Below are 20,337 nucleotides of genomic sequence, written 5' to 3'. Positions count from 1 at the left end.
GAGATCCACTGCTTTCTTAGTGAAAATCCTCAGCTCAATATGAAGTCTGCAAACCAATGGGTGGCCATGTCCATGTTTCATATGCAATCCTCATTTTGAGTGAGACAAGTTGTTTTTGTGCTTCTAATTACTTCTTGTCTTTTGCCACATATTACATGATCAGATCTGTTTTTCCAATAACTTTAATAATCTACTGAAACTACAATCCAAAAACAAGCATGTTAGGCTAAGTGGTCATTTGAAATTTCAGTGGGAATAGATGTGAGGCAGACATCAGAATCAGAATCAGAATACTTTATTCATCCCGAGGGAAATTAGGGGTTACAGCAGGCAGCACGCTAATGGCGCATGCGCACTCACAAAGGAACCTTCTGACCAACTAAAGTGCTTAAAGTGCATTAAATTAAGTGATGTGTTAATGTGTGAATGTGATTTGTAATGTAAACCACTGAGTGGTCAGTCAAGTCCATTACGTACTTGTTGTCTCTCTTTACAACTAGCAAAAGTCAAAAAGCTAATCGGATGAAACAGGGAGATCTCACTTTACACCAAAGACAAAAGTAACTTTCAGTGATGCCTTTCATGTGCTGTTATTACATCATTCCCTCATTATTAAAGAGAATTTTTTGAAACATCTTGGTGTTATTGGAGACTGAGGCGTTCTGAACCCAGCGTATCTGTGAGTGATCTTACCAATCTGAAGGACCTGAGTACAGACAGCCCTTCAACGTTAGCCAAGCCAAGCTCCATCAGGCTGAGGCTAACAATAATGCCATCAAAGATGTTCCAGCCCTCCTGGAAGTAATAGTAGGGATCCAGAGCGATAATCTTAAAGCACATCTCTGCTGTGAAGATGCCTGTAAACACCTAACAATGGGGAATAAAAGCAGTTTTAAATCAATCTGGATTATAAAAGATGACTCACAATGACAATGGTTCTGGTTTTGTCAAGTTTAAGTGAAACACAATGAATACTTGCCAAGTTTCCCACAGAAAGGACATTATCAAATTCTTCTGTCATGGGGTAATGCTCCATGGCCATGAAAAGGGTGTTGAGGACTATGCAAATTGTGATTGCTAGATCCACAAATGGATCCATGACCACCATGCTGACAATCTCTTTGATTTTCAGCCACGCAGGACAACAATCCCAGATCAGGCCGGTGTTGGCAAATCTATACCAGCAAGGAGGGCATTTTTGTCTCGACTCTTCAAGTTCTGGAGTACAATAAAAACATCTTCATGAGTTTTAATGGGTTCAGAATGCAGTTTGTTTTATTTCTCTGGATTTACAAATGTGTATGACCTGACCTTCCATAGTGTTGGTGAGGATACTGGCCACACTCATGGCTCTCTGTCGGCCACCTGGTTCATTTAAATAATCCATAGATGGCTGGTGAAAACCCGACCGCCGTTTCTTAAGCTCAGTATCTGTAGTTGTCCCCTGTAAAAAAACATACAAGAAAAAGAAACACACACTGTGAGGCTGTCTTTTTAGTATCGCTGCAATACACGTTGTCATTTAATGCACCAGAACTGTTTTGCTAAACAATTTTTCTTTTTTTGAACTTATTACAACTTAGATTTCTACTTTGTAGCTTAATAGCACAAAATTTGAATAATCAAAATATTTAAAGAATATTGATTAAGTGTCATAATCATACACAGCACTATATACGTATTATTGATCACAACTATCTGCTGATGTGCATCTTCCTCTTTAAAGTTTCAGTTGTTGAAGATTTTAATTACTTATTACTTAAATTTCTTATGTTAATAATAAAGCAAATTATCTGCAAACTAGTAAGTATCTTTAGCTAAATAAAGTATAAAATAAGCATTGAAAAAGCAGAAAGCAGCAGAACATAGAAATTCTTACACTACAAGTAAAAGTATTTTAAATCTCCACTCCAGTGAAGTACTCAAGCAAATGTACCCAGTTACCTTCCTTCTGGTTCTATCTGATCTCTCATGCAGTAGTGTTGGGTTTTGTAAGATTAATAGTACTGTTGTACAATCCTGCATCATTTACAGCTACAGACCTTGTCAAGAAATGTGTACCAATGTAATGAGAATTTAATATGACAATATGATATCTCATATCTATTTTTCAACAACAGAATAATGAGGAAATCAAATAAAGGGAAAGGTATGAACTGGAGGAAGTCAATGGGAAAATAAACCATGAAACCGTTAAGTCACCTCAGGCAGCAGGAGACCTACAGGAGAGGTTGTTACAGAAGTTCCACCGACCAGTGACACCACACCGTTGCAGTCTACTGCACAGTGCATCTTGCCATTGGCGGGCAGCATTATCCGAGGTGCTCCGAGGCTGGTCTGGCTAACGGCACTGCACCGGCGCTCGAGGCGGCGCGGCAAGAACAAGGAGCCCCGGCGACTGTCGCTCTCCTCAAAGGTGCTGTGCTCGTCATCCGCAAAGTCGTTCTCGGAGCCCATGTCTCGCGCCCGGCCACGGAAGCTGAAAAGACTTGCACGGCTGTTCCTCCGAGGTGAGAAGATTGAGCCACGGATACTGAGAAGAGACTGGGGGGGGCGGAGATGGGGTTAGATAAGTAAGGAAAGTAATTATAGAGGACATGAAGGAGAATGCAGCATCTAACTGAACCTGACTGAAGCGTATGCATTTTCTACCCGTGTACTTCTGGAAAATGGTAACCTCCAGAGCTACAGCCAACATGAGTTTACACTAATGAGGTTAGCTTAACTTAGCGTAAAGATGAAATAGTTAGTCTGTCTCAATATATTCTCTCTACTGGCATCTCTAGGCCTCAATAATAAACAAGTAATGTTTAGTTTTTTTACCCCATTAGAGATGGATCTGTTCACAGTCTGCAGCTCATTTAGTTGCTGGTATGGTTAGTCATACAATTCTACATAATTTCATTAAAAATCTTACCCAGTGTGGGGTTTGGCCAAGCTTACAAGGGATGACCTTTGAAAGCTGATACAGATCTGTATCTATTTCAGGAATTTTTCAAGGATTCTTTGACATTGCAAAGAAAAAGCAAGATTGTTCATTTTACATCACTTCTTCACAAATGCATACTGATTTGAATAAATATTAGACAACACTGTCTTGATTTTATTGAACTCTTTTTATTTACCTGGTTGGGTGAAGAGCATCTCTTCTCATAAGAAAGCCTGTTGGCATCAATAGAGAAACGGAAGCTGGACCTCTTGATGCTGTCCTCAGACTCAGATTTGTGGAACTTGTCACGGCACCCCCTCTCCTCCTCTTCCTCCCTCTGCTTCCTCTTCTTCCGCCTGTTGCGTCGCTCTTTGGCGCTTTTCGAGCTGAGCTTAGATGTCCCTGAGGAGGACTCGGAGGTAGGGCGTCCTCTCCCGCTGTATTCGCCACTCTCTGTGGCTGCTGCCGCGGCAACCTGCCAGCCAATCCGAACACAAACACAGTTGTCATAGCAACCCAGCGACTGTCTCAGAGGCTCTGGCAGACTGAAGCGGAGGAGAGTAGCCTGGCAGCTGAGCGCAGCAGCAAAAACAGTAACAGCCAAACACGTCTGATACCTTCTAAAAATTGACTTTTGTTTATTTCCAGTCAAACCATTCTTGCATTTATAACATTTTTCAAGAAAAACAACAAACTGTGTGGATGCTTAGATACTTAGTTTACAGTCTTTTTGAAATTAAACACATTGTCTGTTTCATTGGATATACCGTTATTGGGATAGGAATGTCTTGGAAATGTGTATGTGCTACACTTCAGTGTAAAACATATAATTATATTTTAGCATAAGAATTTAACAGTCTCTCATGGCAACCCCTCAACCTCCTAGTAGATTTATCTTTGGTATCAAGTCCCTTTGAAAGCTCTTGAGTTTGGGTGTCTGTGTTGCCCTCCTGCCCGTCCGACAGGGATACAGAAATACCCCATCAGCCTTTTACTGCTGAGGGGTAATAAAAACATCTGAATGCTTGAGCAGAACCACTGAAGGAGAGATCAGAGGTGGAGAAGGAGCGCTGAAAATGCAGCTATGAAATGACTCATGTACATTAATATAATAAGGAAGCAAGAAACAAGCACATTAGAATGTTAAACAAATACTTTTTAAAAATGAAAATTAATGTATTGGTCAATGTTTGATGGTAGAGTTATACTATGAAAAAATGACAGTGCCATTATAGAGTGTAGTTTGCAAACTAATCAGCAACATCCTGTGAAGATACCACTCAACTCAGTACCACTGGCTGCTTAGCTATGATGCATCTGCTGCAAACAGTGCTGAGACCAATCAACGCAATAGAAACGAAGCCATTTGACCCGTTTTATTTCAAGTGTGTTCATTTATAAGTCGAACAACTACATTATTTAATTTGGCATCTAATATTTTCCAGTCAACCACAACAGCAAATCTCCAGAGTTGCCTGGGCCTCATTAACAAAAAGGCGAATAAAAACAAAGCTCCCAAACTTCTCTTTCCTCAGCAGTTTGAAACAACATTAATTAATATGGACAGTTATTTAACAATAAATGCCCACATGAAAAAAATGTCAAATAAAATTTCTCAGATAATCATTATAATTAAATAGCTAAAGAGAGGAGGTTACTTATACAAGTAACCTCTTCTCTTTAGCTTTAAAGTATCAGTTCTAAAGAAAAAAGATGAATGTCCTGCCTGTGCCTCCTCCTGCTGTCTCTTCAGCTGCTCCAGCATAGCCTGGAACTCCTCCTCTTTCTGCTGGGCCTCCTCGATGGTGGCCTGGTTTTGCTCGTCATAAGCCATGGCCACCACAGCCAAGATCAGGTTGACCAGGTAAAAAGACCCCAGAAAGATCACCAGCACGAAGAAGATCATGTAGGGCTTCCCTGCTGCACGCAAAGTCTGCAAAATCCAAAACAGCTGGATTATTTTTAAGACAAGAAAACAAGAAACGGGCACAATATGCATCCTTTAGTCCTCAGAAATAAGGCACAGTGATGCTGTAGAACAGGGGACCCCAATACCAGTCCGCGAGGGCCGGTGTCCCTGCAGGTTTTAGATCTCACCCTGGGTCAACACACCTGAATCACATGATTAGTTCATTACCAGGCCTCTGGAGAACTTCAAGACATGTTGAGAAGGTAATTTATCCATTTAAATCAGCTGTGATGGATCAAGGACACATCTAAAACCTGCAGGGACACCAGCCCTCGTGGACTGGGATTGGGGACCCCTGCTGTAGAGGCCTACCCACCTGCTGGTAGAGGTTTTCCCAGTAGTCTTGGGTCATGAGGCGGAACAAGGACAGGAAGGCCCAGCTGAAGGTGTCAAAGCTGGTGTAGCCGTAGTCTGGATTGCGACCTGCTTTCAAACATGAAAAGCCCTCTGGGCAGACCCTTTGAGAAAACAACACTTTGGATTAGATGTACTTTTTATATTATTTTAAAAGAGAAGTAATAAGAGTAAGTTTGAGGGATCAGAACCCTGAAATTTAGTTATTATTGTCACAATGCATACTGTCAATGCAAAGTATAGTAGAACAAAACCTCTGTCCATACCTCTGTCCATTCACATTTCCATTCTGACAGAGACAATTTACTTTAATGACACTGCTGCATATTACAGAGTATCACTGTCCCCCCCCATGCTACGCTATACACGAGCCTTTACCATCATAAAAACAACTTCAATAATCAATAAAGAGAAACAGGAACTCAATAGTGTGGATGCTTAAGCATCCACACAATTACACAGTACAAAACTACCTGCTCAATCTGACTTGAGACCTGGAACAAAGTGTGAGACAGACATTGAAAATAACTAAGGAATTTTCCATAAACAAATATAAACATTTGCCTTTAAACCCCTGAGATACTGCAGTAGTTAACATGATATGAAAGATAGCATTCAAAGGACTTTAATAGGGAGTCTGGCCTTACTTAGAGCTACTTAGAGTTACTCAGCAGATCACAAAGAAGAAGAAGAAAAAAAAGGATAAGTAATCTACTAACACAAGTACAGCACATTGACACGCATGATATAACCTTAGATTTTACACGTTTACCCGAGGATAGAGCAGCAGTTTAGATTCCTGGAATGCTTCTGCACAGTGGCAAGTGTCAAAACTGATTGTGTACGTATACTAAGCTTTGTGGTGTAGTCTAATTGGCCATATAAATAAAACATTTTGAGTCTTACCCAGCACCACTGCCATTTCCACAGAGCAGAGCATCCCTACGGCCAGGGAGGTAATAGTAATTTCCTAGAGGGTAGAGGAGATAGAGGGCTGGTCAGTCACAACAACATCAAAGAGCCATGAGCGTCATGGATATGAGTAATGGTGGCAAAAGAAGGCCAATATGCACCCTGTTGGTTTTTCTTCAGTTTTAGCATATGGCTTAAAAGTCTGAAGGAAAGGATTTGTTTTTACACTACTCATCTGTTTGGTGGTTTTTCATGATGTAAGCACATATCATCATTTAACTGTGTAATAAGTATATCAGTTATCTTTAAAAACAAAAATGTTTTTTAATCCCTTTTTAATTTTAGGTCTTAAAAGAAATGCAAATGTAATCTCTCTGTATCCATCTTCTTTTTCTCTGGCTTGTTATGTGATTGTTGTGTAGCCGGTGCATGTCTTGTTGATAACCAGTGAGTCACCCTTTTCTAACACTTTAAACTGCTCATGCCACACAGATGGGCTATGGGAGAATGATGAGAGGTAGAGAGGGGGTGAAAGTGGAGGGTTTCATTGTTGTGGCGATTATCTGGCACATTTGCCACATTCTCCCACCAGCTCTTGTTGGAGAGCGCAACGCCTGCTCCCAGCCATCGCTGTCACTCTCTATCAAGGCAACAAGTCAGCATGCCTGACCTCCCCCCACCACTCGACCATTACCGCCACCACCCTGACCTATCTCTGACTATAACCAGCATCTAGGGTGGGAGAGTTGACTGTATTTAACCCCAATGAGCGCCTGGCAGACACGAAACACTTTCACCAATTCATTTGGCTTACTCTCATCATTGATGTACTCTATCCAGTCGAAGGAGTTTTTTGTGATGTTCTCCATGAACGTGACGTTCTCCATCAATGTGATGTTCTCCACCAATGTGTTGTTGCTTTCATGTGTGTTGTTCAAAGTTGTGTTGCTGCCCAAAGGAATGCGCACGCACTTCTGCCTCAGGTTGCCCATGAAGAGCTGGAGGCCGATGAGGGCAAAGACACTGAGACAGAACACGGTGAGGATCATCACATCTGACAGCTTTTTCACTGACTGGATCAGTGCACCAACAATAGTCTTCAAACCTAAATGGGAGAGAAGGCAAGGGGGTACGGGAGTAGGAGTGGGACATCGCAGAATGATTAACGCCTGCTAATTGCAGCCACTAGCTGGTAAAGAAGCTAATAACAGCTTACAGGAGAAAGCAGCCAAAATGATCTGCAGTGGAGGTTCCTGTATGAACTACTTGCAGTCATACTGGAACCAAGCTGACACAGACCACTGCTGATCATGAATAAACCCCTAGAGAAATTTATGTATTTCATGCCCATTACAGTGCTATGGTTTTGGGGTCTCTGGGAGAATGATCATTAATAAGTCATTGCTTTTATTTTAAACAGACTGTCACTGAAACTATTCAAGTGAGCTCTTTTTTTGACAGTGCATAGTACTGTGGATGGGATCATTGAAAACCTGCTGCTGCATGCATTCAGTGGAGTGCAGTATAAATTGGAGTGTGACTTATCCTCTGAGACACAGAATGGTCTCATGAATTTCTTAGACATCTGGTTTGTAAGGCATAAAGAAAATGGGCCACCACATACAGGGAAGACTGCACCCCAGCCTTTTTATGTTGAGGAGCTACAGTTTTGTTTATGTGCTTCAGAGATGAATTATTTCTGCATGTAACCTTTGAACATTTTGTTTGTGCATGGTGGAATCAAGTCGTATTATTTATTTTCTTGATGAAAATTATATTATATAGACTGGAAGATGTTAGCAATGTTTAGCAAACCCACACTAGATTGATAAACTTGGTAGAACATCAAGTTTGATGAATAAAGACCGTATGATGATAACACAAACCCCTTGGCTCAGTTCCAAAATTCTTCTGCTACAACAAACCTAGGCTTTCATTGGAACACCAAACACTTTATCTGGCACAATTAACCTCCAACTTTTCTATTTATGTTTTTGACCCTGATGGCTGATATGTTTTTTGATATCTATATATCGCCAGGTTAGCTGGCATGACTGTTAAAGCCTGGTATTTATCCTTAACCTTAACTGAGAATGATATCTGCTCATCTAACTCTCACCAAGAAAATGAGAACGTTAAATCTCTTAACAAAGTAAATTCCCATAACAGAGTGGTATTACATAGAAGACTGATGAGATATTTACATCTCCGTTCTTTAAACAACCATTTTTTTTCACAGAACCGTCTTTTTTATTACCCTTTATCACAAAATGTGTTCCAGTTCCTGAAAAATACCACCATGCACCAGCACTGCTTGCACTGTCACAAAAGAATGAGCTCACTGTGTTTAACTTGAGTCTGAATGTAGCTATGAGAGCTGCAAAAAGTAATAGAAAGGGGAAATAGATGATGGTCTTTATCCAAAGAGTCAGTGCCAGTTTTTGGCACATAAACCGGTTCACATAAACCGTTCAACAACAACAACAACATTAAAACCATTTATCTAAGACTGTGCAGGGCACGACATGGGACCTCCAGGAGAGCCAGTCTGGCTCTGTGGATGTGTGGCTTGCTCCAGCACATTTAACAGATGTTTGATGGATTAGAATCTGGAAGCCAAGTCAACTCCTTGGGCTCCACATTGTCTTTTTAAGGAATGGCAGGACACATTGGGCCTCATTTTCTAATATTTGCCCTGACCCCCTAAAAAGAAGATTTATGACATGTGTGCTTGTCCTGCCTGCATGGAGTCAAAGTGGAAATGAAAAAAGAATAACATACTATAAGATAAAGAAGAAAACAGGCAGAGGGTATGGAGCATGTGATCTGTCAGGCCAAGACAAGTAACTCACTGCAATGAAAAAAAAAACCCTTCCTATTCTTCAGCATTTCTGGGATAGTGCCAAGAAGTGACGACACCCAAAATACTTTATGATATGATAAAACGAGATGCAGAATACGAATATGCTTGGATTTGAAGGCTAAAGCCTACAGCTTTCTGTTAGTATTTTGATTTTTGTATATGCAATTTACTTTATTGCCGATTATGATGTTTTGGTAAAGTGGAAATAACAGCCAAAAGGCATCATAATTATTTTAATTATTTATAATTAAAATAATTATTAGTTTTATAATTATAATTTATTAGTAGCAGTATTTATTTTAAATACTTGTGTTTAAATTTCCTAAAGGGATAGTTCATAATTATTTAATTTTTCCATAAAGAAATGACAAATGTAGGGACAAACTATTGAGAAATCCCTGACTTGTGCATTAAACATTCATATACACAAATGAGGGCCATTGTCCTGCTTGGGGAGACTGCTGTTGCCATGACAATGATCAGCTAATGTTATCGTCTGTACCTGTCCTGGGTTCTATTGTTGTTGTTGATTAGCATATGAACGTTTTGTTAGTTTGCGCTGTGAATTGCGTTAGTGTTAAGAATGCCGTTACCCAACCACCACTCACCATATCACAATTTCTCACAATTTCAAACACACAACACTGAACAAGACATGCGCAGGAAAAACAAGGTAAGGAGGAACCCTACACACGTAAGTGCTTACCACCAGAAAATCGGCTTTTGCAATGTCTCATGCAAAAAGGAAAATGAAATAGTGCACAGAAATCTACTCTTACGGCTCCCAAGGCAAGAATAGATTCCAACCAAAAAGAATTCTGCCTTAAAGGATGTATCTAAAAGCTAAGAATCGTGTCAATCTGTGCAGATTGGAGCCAGATTCCAGCTTTTACTGGCCTTGGGACGAAGGCAGCACGAGGGACGGCTTAGCTACAGTGAGATGAGCTTGGGGGAGGGGGGGGTTGGATGTTAGCGCCAGTTAGCCATTAGCATTTCCCTAACGCCATGGGCCTTGATGGCTCTCTCACCTGGGATGACTGATATAGTTTTCAGGGCTCGCAGAACCCTGAAGGTTCGCAGTGCTGAGACATTGCCCATGTCCACAAACTCTGTGACATATCTGTAAGGGAAAGGAGGAGGCAGACGGGAAGGAGGGGGTGGGCGGGGATGTGGGGCATTTCAGGAAAGGTGTGGCACAAACACACATGCGCACACACACACACACACGCACGCACACACACACACATGAGGTGTGACAAGACAAAAAGAGGGTCGTAGGATGGGAAGAGGGGAGAGGAGGGAACGACAAAAAGTCACACACAGGACAAAAGGGAGGAGTGCTGGCAGCAGGCGCGGCCTTACCTGGTATTACTGAGATAGTTTTCAAAGCTCGCAAAACTCTGAATGTGCGCAGAGCTGAAACATTGCCTAGGTTTACAAACTCTGTTATATACCTGCAGGATTAAATGCACAGTTACTACACAGCAAAGAACAGGCAAACCCAGTGAGAAACAAAACTGCCCCTCAGACAACCATTACCAACTACAGACCTCTCTCAGACACAATAAGATGATAGTACTATTACATTACGTGCTCAGCATGTAACAAATACTACGTCACACACACACACACACACACACACACACACACACACACACACACACACACACACACACACAAAAAAAATAGCACTGTAATGCCGAAGGCTGCCTTTTATAGTTGTAAGGGAGATAGCAGAAGTCATTGAGGCATGAGACTAATATGGGCCGAGATACACAGTGCTTTGGGGCCTCACATCCATTATAACAGAGCAGAGTTAAGATTCTTGGCCACGATTTTAAAGCGTACATGAATAAGCTGCAGATTGCTGCAGTGCTCTCCATTTGATCTGTTCTTTTTCTCACATTCAGTGTGCCTTATTAGGCTGCTGGGCTAATTAAAAGCATTTGGCCTTGTAATCTACGCCATATCATGTTAAGCTGATCCTAACTGTGTTTGTCATAATACTTACGCCATGAGGATAACACTGAAGTCCAGCCAGTTCCACGGGTCTCGCAAGAAAGTGAACTTCCCCACACAGAAGCCCCTGGCCAGGATCTTTATAAGGGACTCAAAGGTGTAAATCCCCGTAAATGTGTACCTGGAAAAGAAGGTGAAATGAGTTTTTCTGAGCATAAGAGGTCCTTATAACAGCTCTACTTGCCCTCTGACTGTGGATTTAACAAAATCTGCTTACTTTTCGAAAAAATCCATTATTAATCTAATCAGGCACTAAATAGTGTCTGTTTTGTATTATTTATATGTAGATTCTTAGATGGAGTTTCTATACATAGCAGACTGGAGTAGGGTTGGGTCTGGCACATACTCGTATTTAAGAGGGAATTTTAAAACCTCGATAACAATAGAATCTTATGAATCACAAATTAAGTAATTATCAGGACCGAGCGCCAGGCAAAAATAGTCCTGATTTGAAGAGTGTTGTCTCCGTGTGTCCAAAATTAACTGAATAGGGACAGCGAGAAATTCAAAAATAAACAACTGGTAACTTACTCTACATTCTTGGCCCAATCTGGGGGATTACTGAGGGTCATGAAAGCACAGTTGGTCAGGATCGTGAACATGATCAATATGCTGAACATCGTGGAAACAAAGTCAAGGACAATGCAGTATTTGGGCACTTGAAGCATATATCATTCTGTTTGGTACATACAACAAGCTCTGACAGTTAAACAGCTGAAACTGATATTTCCTCATCCATCGCTGTCATAGTACACAGTACTATATCTTTTCTTCGACAGCTAAGCTGCTGTAAGGACTAAAAAAAAAGTCTACTTAAAAAGTCTGAGCCAATCATGATATTTAGTGTTCATCAGCAGCCCATTTAAATCCCTCTTTTGTCTGATAAACCCTTTAATCCAAATCAAGCTGCATCTGTAGCAAACTCTAAAAGGATATGAGTGCACTAAAACTTTAATAGCTATCCTCCTCAGAGGATTGAAGGGACTTAGGATGTACAAAGCAGGAGTGGCATTGAAACGGAAGATTGCCTTCCCACGATTCAATACTATGAAGGTCTGAAAGAGAGACAAAAGAAATCTGGTTAATATCTGTGTCATACAAAAACCTCATTCTTTTTCAAAAGACCTAAGAGACCCCTGTGCATGTGTGATTGGTTATAACGGTAATTAGGACCGTGTTAGGCTATGTCCAGCTGGATGAGTCCACCGCAGGCAGGACATGTCTGGCACCACAGTCCTACTGGCACAGCAGCTCAGATTAGCATTTAGCACCTCTGTTGGCCCAGGCTTTAAAAGACTCTGGCTTGACTAACCACATTAATGCTGCACTATGGTTTACAGTTCAGTCTGTCCATGTGCTAAATGTGCTACAGTTTGATAATATTGCGTGATTTAAAAACAAACCCTGTTCGTCTGAGCCACAGATTCAATGCAACCTGCCTTCAGAAGAAAACCTGAAAAACCTTGGCGGGATTTTAGACATGTGGGAGGAAACTCTGCCCAGTCGTTCACTTACAATAGTTTGTTCAGAACATCATGCAATTAACCTCAAGCTTTTATGAACTGCAAAGCTTGAACTAGAAAATGTAGACCTGTAATGTATCAAAATTCAGTGCATGAGTCATACTGTAATTGAAAGCTAAATTGGTGTACTTAATGATACTTTGAGGCCTGCAAAGCTAAGAAATTGTGTTAGAGTTATCCACGGATGTCCATTTGGATGTTATTCTTTTACAGCGGAACGTGAAGCGATGACATTAATAACACACCTTCTGACTGCTATAGTAGGGGTCGATGTCCTCCAGAGGAGTGGACACCAGGCCGGGAGGGATGTCCCCATAAATGAAGGGGAGAGATTTCCCCGCCTCCACATCGCTGTTGGGCTTGGGCCCATTTTCATCGTCGCTGTCGCTGCGGCGCTCCACCCGTGGTCTCTGGGCCTCCTCCTCGGCGATGCGCCTTTCGATGGCGGCCAGCGACTCGGGGACGAAGGGGCGGAAGCTGTCAGGTCCGGGCGGTATAAGCAGCTGTGCCATCTTGTCATCCTGCTCCTTCAGAGGGAAGCGAAGTGCTCAGCTGGGATAGGTAGCTGCAGGGGGAAAGGCAAGGAGAAATTAACCAAGACCTAAAAAAAGCACCAGTGGGAGGAGTGAAGTCATCTACCTGGGACATGTTATAATATAGTACGAACAGGTGGAACTGCTACCTGTGTAAATGATTTTAATGACGTGTGAAGCTGGACCATGTGACATTTCTGGATTTATCACTGACAGTTTGCAACTAGAATGTGAGAAGGGCAAAGCATTATGAGCACAAAATGCTTTTCCCCCCAAATACTGTTGTGATTATTAGCAGAAGAGAAAACACTAATGACACACAGCATCTCAAAAAAAAATATTAGTTCCTCTATTTTTAATATTTACTAAACATGACCAGCTATACTTTGCTAAAAGAAGGATTTAAAGTAGGTCATTTCTTTCTGTAGGGAGTAATTTAATTAGCAACAGACAACATCCTGATCCCTTCGATGAGTTCAGACCGAATACAAGTCAAATTATAGCATTTCCTCATGTACGTCACCTGAGCAGACTGCCAACTTATATTATTTAATACACATAGATGCAGAACTGTTGGCTGCTGGTTACTGGAACGCCATATCAAAGCAGCTTTTGTGGAGGCAGATGTTTATACCTTCATACTAGTAAATATAAAAGCATAACTCGTTGTACGTGTGATATGGAAGACTTGGGTTAATCTGGGTTTTCATGCGGAAATATCTTATTTTGATTATAACAATAATAGCTATATAATATCATCTTTAAAGGGAGAAAAATGATTTTTTGATCTCTGCTGAATGTGTAAGTCTGGAATGAACAGTCACTATTTTTATGGCCACTAGAATTCTGGCTCTTACAGGTTGCAATCTGTGTACCACAGCCAATGTCTCAGTTAACCAATCGCAGATACTCCTGATCTCAACGCACTGTTCCACAGAACCAGTTTCTTCCATTCCAACTGCTCCACCACCACGGATGAGACCAAAAAACAGGGACAAGATTGCAAACCTGCAAATGGCTGGAATTGGGACCATCAGCAAGAAGTTTGGTGACAAGGGGCGAGCTGTTGGAGTGATTATTTTTCAGAAATGGAAGACATATAAAATGACTACCAGTTACCCTTGATCTGGAGCTCCATGCAAAAATCTTGGCTCATGTGGTGATGATGATTATGAGAAAGGTGAAGGATCAGGCCAAAATAGGATGAGTTCATTAGTAATCTAAAGGTCTTCTTGGTTAGACCGCAGCCACCTAGGAGACCCTGTTTTTTCATGTCTCTTTTGTGCATCTAGTCTTGGTTAATAAAGTAGGTCTAAGGTAAAAGCTGTGCCATGTGCTGAACAGTTCTTATGCTACCAAGCTAACTGATAAACTGCCATCACAGGGTTTACAGCGCTGATATCAGAGGGCAGTGAGCCCATTTTCACATATGACTACATTACAGTCGTAGCAAAACCAGTTTTGGCCAGAGACGTTAACAGTTCAACTATGTTTGCTAGTTGTTTACATTTCTGTAAATGTTTGCACTAGTGAAAAGATAGCTGTAGAGGGACCGGTGGCATATAAAGTAAATGGAAAGCTGGTGCAAATTCAGGCATCAGTTGAAAAGTCTGCAGAGAAATAAAAGGCAGACCTTTCCCTAAAACATCCACTCTTATTATATATTTCACATCTCTATCACTTTATCATGCTGTTAGAATGATAGCCAATTTAGACATTTGCTAAAGTTTTACAGAGATTTCTTCTTCTTTTTATTATTATTATTGTTGTTGTTTTATTAACTCATTCACTGCCATTGACGTCTATAGCCGTCAATTGCAGTGAATGAGTTTTAACTCATTCACTGCCAATGGCTGGCAGTGAATGAGTTAATTCCATAGAAGATCCTGCAGAAAGGAATCACGTTGATGTGATTCATTCAGTTCAGACTTAGCTGTGTTTAAAGCGTTAGGAAAATGCAGCAGGTCTGACCCAAAGGATAGTCTGCCATTGTTCCGCCAAAAAACCCCACTCTTATTCAGACATGTTCGATTACCATCACAATTAGGCACATATATCATATTTTGACCATGCAATCACTATTATGCTTCTTATATGGTGACATGAAACCAGTTTGCAAAGATTTGGAAGCATTTGAAAGGCTGGGAGAGAAAACGTATGAAAAGAGCACATTTCACATGCAAATGGTCCTGAGTGACTAATACCAAATTGAGTGCCTCATTGTATAACACAATAGTGTGGCATTTGCAGTTTTTATAACCAGTGAATGACAAACAGGAATCATCTCACAATCATCACATGGAAAATAATAAGTATGATCTGGTTATAAACCATCAATACACTTTGAGACAGAGGCAAAAAAAACAACAACAACTGTCTCTGACTACAAGGTAAACTATTTAAGCAAAGCAGGTCCCAGTCTTCACTGAGGCAGTCAAAAGTGGCACTGAAGTCAGTGACATTCCTTCAGCTGATTCACTGGGACACAAAAGTAGCCAGCAGCAACAGAGGTGGTCAGCAAAAGGAACAAAAAAAAAAAAAGGAAAAAAAGAGTGTCACTGAAGAGAATATTGGTCTACTTTTTTTAATGCTGCATTCTGCCATGTGGAGAAAGCAGCATCTGCAGAATGAGAGGAGCCACTGTCCTTTTACTGCTAATTAATTGGCGGACAGCCTCACATTAGAAAAAAAAAAAGCCTGTTTTTCCAGTGACTTTCAGCAGAAACAAATGAAGCAGGCATTAATTACAGGCTTTTTATTACTTCCTCCCTCAATCAGCCACACTACCCGATTCCTCCTGCCAACCATCTACTGTACCACCCTTCACACCCAGAGGCCCACCCTGTTCCCACAGGATGGAAGGGAAGAAACACAAACAAGATTTTCTCCCCTGCCAAAAAAACTAAAAAAAACCTTGATGAGCCATTATTAGCTGGTTCACGGTGCCGCCCAGTCGCTGCAGTCTCACAGGTGGGTCCTGTTCCCTGTGGGATCTTATACTGCCACAGAAAACAAGAACCTCCCCTCTGGCAACCTCAAAAGTGAGGTCTCCTTGAATCATCAGCTTTTCTTCCTTTTCGAAATGGAAATGGAGGACCTGAAACTGCCACACTTGGCTGCCATCTAATTTGCCTTCCTTTTTAAAAGGAGGTAAAAGTATAAAAATGTTTTTTGTTTTTTTTTTATACTTAGATCTTAAAAACAGGGGAAAGTCTGGAATGCAGAGTCATCCACTAAGAGTACAGTGACTAAGCCAAAGATGTCGGCAAATATGAGTTTACCAGATTTAGACTTTATACTCATGCCTATCAAACCAGAGCTAACCTAAATCACAACCAATATGTAAATCCAAACTATTCCCGATAACAAACCAATACAGGGTTATTTGCTTTCTTTATTAGAGTTAGAAAGGTTAGATAGGAAGACTGACGCCACTGTGGTGTCTAAATCTGAAGCATTTGCTTTATTTATTTATTCTTCCCCCAAAGCTAAAGGAATTTATACTATATAACCGCTGTCAACTTTCATGCCATACTCAGATCTGGTACGAGCTGATTGTTCCCAATTTGAAAGCTACCTTCTATTACTATGGAATTTAAACCTTATTTTAAACCAGTGACAGCTTTAAATTACAATCACAAGCCTTTTCAACTAATCATATAGACATTATATTTTCTTATGGTAAGACATTAATAAAAACAAAAGAGACAGTGGTTCAAACTCCACAGTTTACTGGAAAGGAGAATTAGAGAACCCCAGAGAACACACACACTTCCCTTAAAACACATCTGCTTGTGTCCCAAAAACTGCCTCGGGATCCAGTGTTGTGACATGTGGCCTGACAGCTTGTCTAGCATGAGATGCTGGGTGGTGGATTGTTAGCTGTTCTGCCTTACCAACCCCACAGCCAAAACATCCACACCCACTTTTAAACTCTGTTATCAGTGTGGTCATCCCTGGACTCACCGACAGAAACCGAAAACATATCATGTATACATTTCTGACAGTGATCTGATTCACATGCAGAAAACTCTCTTTTGTGCAGTATTACAGAGTCTCATCTAGGTGTGTCATGCAATTCAAAAAAAGAGCCTGTAAAGGAGATTTTTAAAGGGTTAGTATTGGACACTCATTGCTGTGGGCAAAAATGCTCTTTACATTTGAGGATTTAGTTCCTCCAGTATCAGCCAGAATGTCTATCAAAGCCTGAATGACATAGGTGTGCCAGCACTGCTTTAGGACAGCTTGGAAAAATGACTGAACCTGTCCTTTAAGGTGCCTTTCAATGGCTCCCCTGAATGCCCTTGAGCAAATATGTTAAGTCTCCCCCCATCAAGAGCAGACGGTTCACTGTCCATGGTGCTAAACGCTAGAGCAGCTGCCTTAGAAAACAAATAAGTGGAAACCTGCCTGAATGTATCAGATATTTTGAAAGCAGCATACAGCTTCTGTACAGACAAATAAACCCACCTGCACTACTCAAATAGAATGATTTTAGCTGATTTGGCGTCAAAAGGTCCTGTTGTCCATGGTGTTTAAAGAAGAAGAAAAAAAACGACTACACGAGAAAACACTGAGATTTTTTTTTTTACATGATAACTATATGAACACACAACGGCTCCCCTACTGCGTGTTTATCTGGACTTCATAGCCCTTTGAAAATGCTCTTAACCGTCTGTGATTGGCCAGATAGGTGAGATACGTGTATGCTATTTTGCGTATTCATTTTTAACCCACTAATGGCGACTGGTAGAGAGACTGGCATTGGTTGGAAGTGGCTTGCGAAGCTTATTAGAAACCAGAAAAAAAAAGAGACGGCGTGTGTCAGGCAGTACCTTAATTGTTTCAAAACGAGAAGAGGGGGCCGCGGCAGTCGTCGCCATATTGATGATAACCTCTAGCTCTCCGGAAAAAAACGACACTTTGAGTGAGCCGCGGCCATTATGTCCTCACTCCCTCCAGATACGCCACCAGCAGCACAATTCCCAGGAGCCGGGAAAATAAATGAATAAATAAATAAATAAATAAATAAATAAATAAATCTTAACACACACAGATACGGTAAGCGACCGACCGAGGTTGACGTGTATAATTGTTCCTGCCACCCGACCAACACCCCTACAGGTAAAGTCCGGGGCCCACCTGAGGGTCGAAGCCAAACAGGTATCACTTAAAGTCGTTAATCAGATATTTTTATCTCTTGCTCGCTCCTTTTCACATCCACAATTATCCACTGAATGAGTCTGGGCGTGTCCTTGGCAGATGTGTGTCTGCTCCTTGTAATCAATCCCTGACACTGACAGTTTCTGGTGTACCAAAAATAAATACGTCGGCGTTATTGTCGGTTGACACCTGAGTTGTTGGCTTACCTCAATGAAACCTCTTTAAATGCAGTCACCCCTTTGCGTCACTCCTGTCAGGAGTAAGCAACATTTTCACACTGAAGGGGCCTGTAAATAAGAGGGCTAGTCCCTCCCAGCACGTCGGTGAGGATGCTAATATTTGAAGCCCGTGTTTGTCACGACGTGAAGGTTATCTGTCATGTGTTATTCATTTTTCTTTCAACATTTGTTTGGAAATGGAAGTAAAATACACAACTTAAGCTCAAGACAAATATAAATAGTATATTTGGTGAAGACTGCATGTCTGCGTAATTAAAACAATCTTGAAGAAGGGGAATATATGTACACACACACACACACACACACACACACACACACACACATATATATATATATATATATATATATATATATATATATATATATATATATATATCAGCAACACGGGCTTTTAATATCTATCTATCACCCGGGCAATTAGTGGAGGAATATCAAAACTGGAATATAAAACATTAATGTTGATGCCACAGACTGCTCAACACAAGAGTTCAGAAAAGTCTTATTGCCTCGGACAAGAAACATCTAAAATGATGGGGGACCCTTCTCAAAAGATGTGAACACTCACCACCATTACGGTGCCCAGCAGGTAAGGACCCTGAAGGTAGATCCCATATTCCTCAGAATAATCCCTTCTTCCAGCGGAGAATCACTCAGTTTAAGATTTGAACGCTTTCCTCTTCCTATTGACAAATTCCGGTCGATGCTTAATAGCTTATTATTTAATAAGGACTCGTCTGATTTCTCCCTTTTTTCTATCCGCCCTTGTTGGCCATGGAGGAATCAATCCGCGCTTCCGGTTGGTTAGACATCACAGACTGGGAATGGATGTACTCAAAGCTGTGACTGCCGCAAGATGGCCTGAGCGTACACTTCTAGAAAATACAAGTGAAAGAGAGAGCCAGCAACCTGTTGTCATCCACAAACGTTAAGAATTTGAAATAGAGATTCAGAATGTAAAAGCAACGCTTTATATTTAAGTTCGTACTATTTTAATTTTCCCGTTTTTTTAAAGTATGGGTCTTTTGGATTGTTATTTTTCATAAAGCTATATCGACATATTACAGTTATTTGGCTGCAAAAAAAATAAAACATAACAAATGCTCTGTGACTTTGTTTCTATGTTTTTCGGCAGTGGTTACACGTTTTTAATTTGGCTTCAATTCTATTATCCACATTAGTTAAAATGTGCTTTTACTGCTTGTAATGCGCAGGTTTTGCTCACGTTCAGGTTGTTGTCTCGCTATATAAAAGGTAAATATTTATAGATTGCTGATAATTTGGTGAAGACGGAGCGGAGATTAGGTTTTTCAGACATGTGCGTGCTCACGTGCAGACCTGTACACCCCTGTGTGTTTTTCTTGTAGATTTATGACACCTGGTGGACAGACTGTGTAATTACATTGAAGTTCGATTATGTAACGCCTATATTATGGAAAGTTTGCTCTCCTCTGTTGTTGGAATAAAATGGAGCCCTTGTGAAACGAGCGTAATCACAGTATGGAGTAAGCTGTCACCTTCACAACAGGAAATACAGCCACCATTATAATTAAGTTTTAGGTGGCATGAAAGTTGCATAATCATAGCTGAGTGAACAGACAGGTGGACTCCATTTGGGAAATGAAAAAGAGTCACTCCTCACAGTCACTATGAGCAGAAGTGGACACACCTTTGAGCTCAGTGTAGCATGCAGGGAGTTTCACTTCACAATGAGAACACAGTTAACGGCTGCTCTAAACACATTTTAACAATCAGGTTAAGTTGCTTTTTAGTATGTGGAAATTTATTGTATTTGTAATGTCACGTTTGTTTTCTGTTAATAAAATTAAGAGTAGA

At 40.8% G+C, this 20,337-nt stretch overlaps 1 protein-coding gene across 5 annotated transcripts in view; it reads right to left on the bottom strand.

Moving 5' to 3' along the window:
- LOC146608540 (sodium channel protein type 2 subunit alpha-like) overlaps nt 1-13,081 on the bottom strand; it is a 30,953-nt gene extending 17,872 nt beyond the window's left edge. Inside the window, exons 1-15 of one of the 5 annotated variants that reach the window (XM_085348937.1) lie at nt 12,815-13,081; nt 11,983-12,101; nt 11,578-11,667; nt 11,039-11,167; nt 10,390-10,481; nt 6,979-7,269; nt 6,159-6,222; nt 5,726-5,746; nt 5,215-5,356; nt 4,656-4,862; nt 3,126-3,404; nt 2,203-2,544; nt 1,312-1,444; nt 980-1,218; nt 694-867 (exon numbers count right to left, since the gene is read on the bottom strand). In XM_085348937.1, coding sequence (XP_085205063.1) covers nt 694-867; nt 980-1,218; nt 1,312-1,444; nt 2,203-2,544; nt 3,126-3,404; nt 4,656-4,862; nt 5,215-5,356; nt 5,726-5,746; nt 6,159-6,222; nt 6,979-7,269; nt 10,390-10,481; nt 11,039-11,167; nt 11,578-11,667; nt 11,983-12,101; nt 12,815-13,081 — 2,589 coding nt within the window. Of the gene's footprint in view, nt 1-693; nt 868-979; nt 1,219-1,311; nt 1,445-2,202; nt 2,545-3,125; nt 3,405-4,636; nt 4,863-5,214; nt 5,357-5,725; nt 5,747-6,158; nt 6,223-6,978; nt 7,270-10,055; nt 10,148-10,389; nt 10,482-11,038; nt 11,168-11,577; nt 11,668-11,982; nt 12,102-12,814 lie in introns of those variants that run through there. The other 4 variants (XM_085348940.1, XM_085348939.1, XM_085348938.1 and 1 more) reach the window with 4 other exon arrangements.
- Between the last annotated feature and the right edge of the window lie 7,256 nt (nt 13,082-20,337).

The sequence above is a fragment of the Diplotaxodon limnothrissa genome, linkage group LG23 (genome assembly GCF_057381915.1).
Source record: "Diplotaxodon limnothrissa isolate DT_005_m linkage group LG23, D_limnothrissa_male_GT1.1, whole genome shotgun sequence".
In the NCBI taxonomy this organism is placed as follows: domain Eukaryota; kingdom Metazoa; phylum Chordata; class Actinopteri; order Cichliformes; family Cichlidae; genus Diplotaxodon; species Diplotaxodon limnothrissa.
This window is presented reverse-complemented; position numbering and strand designations above follow the sequence as displayed.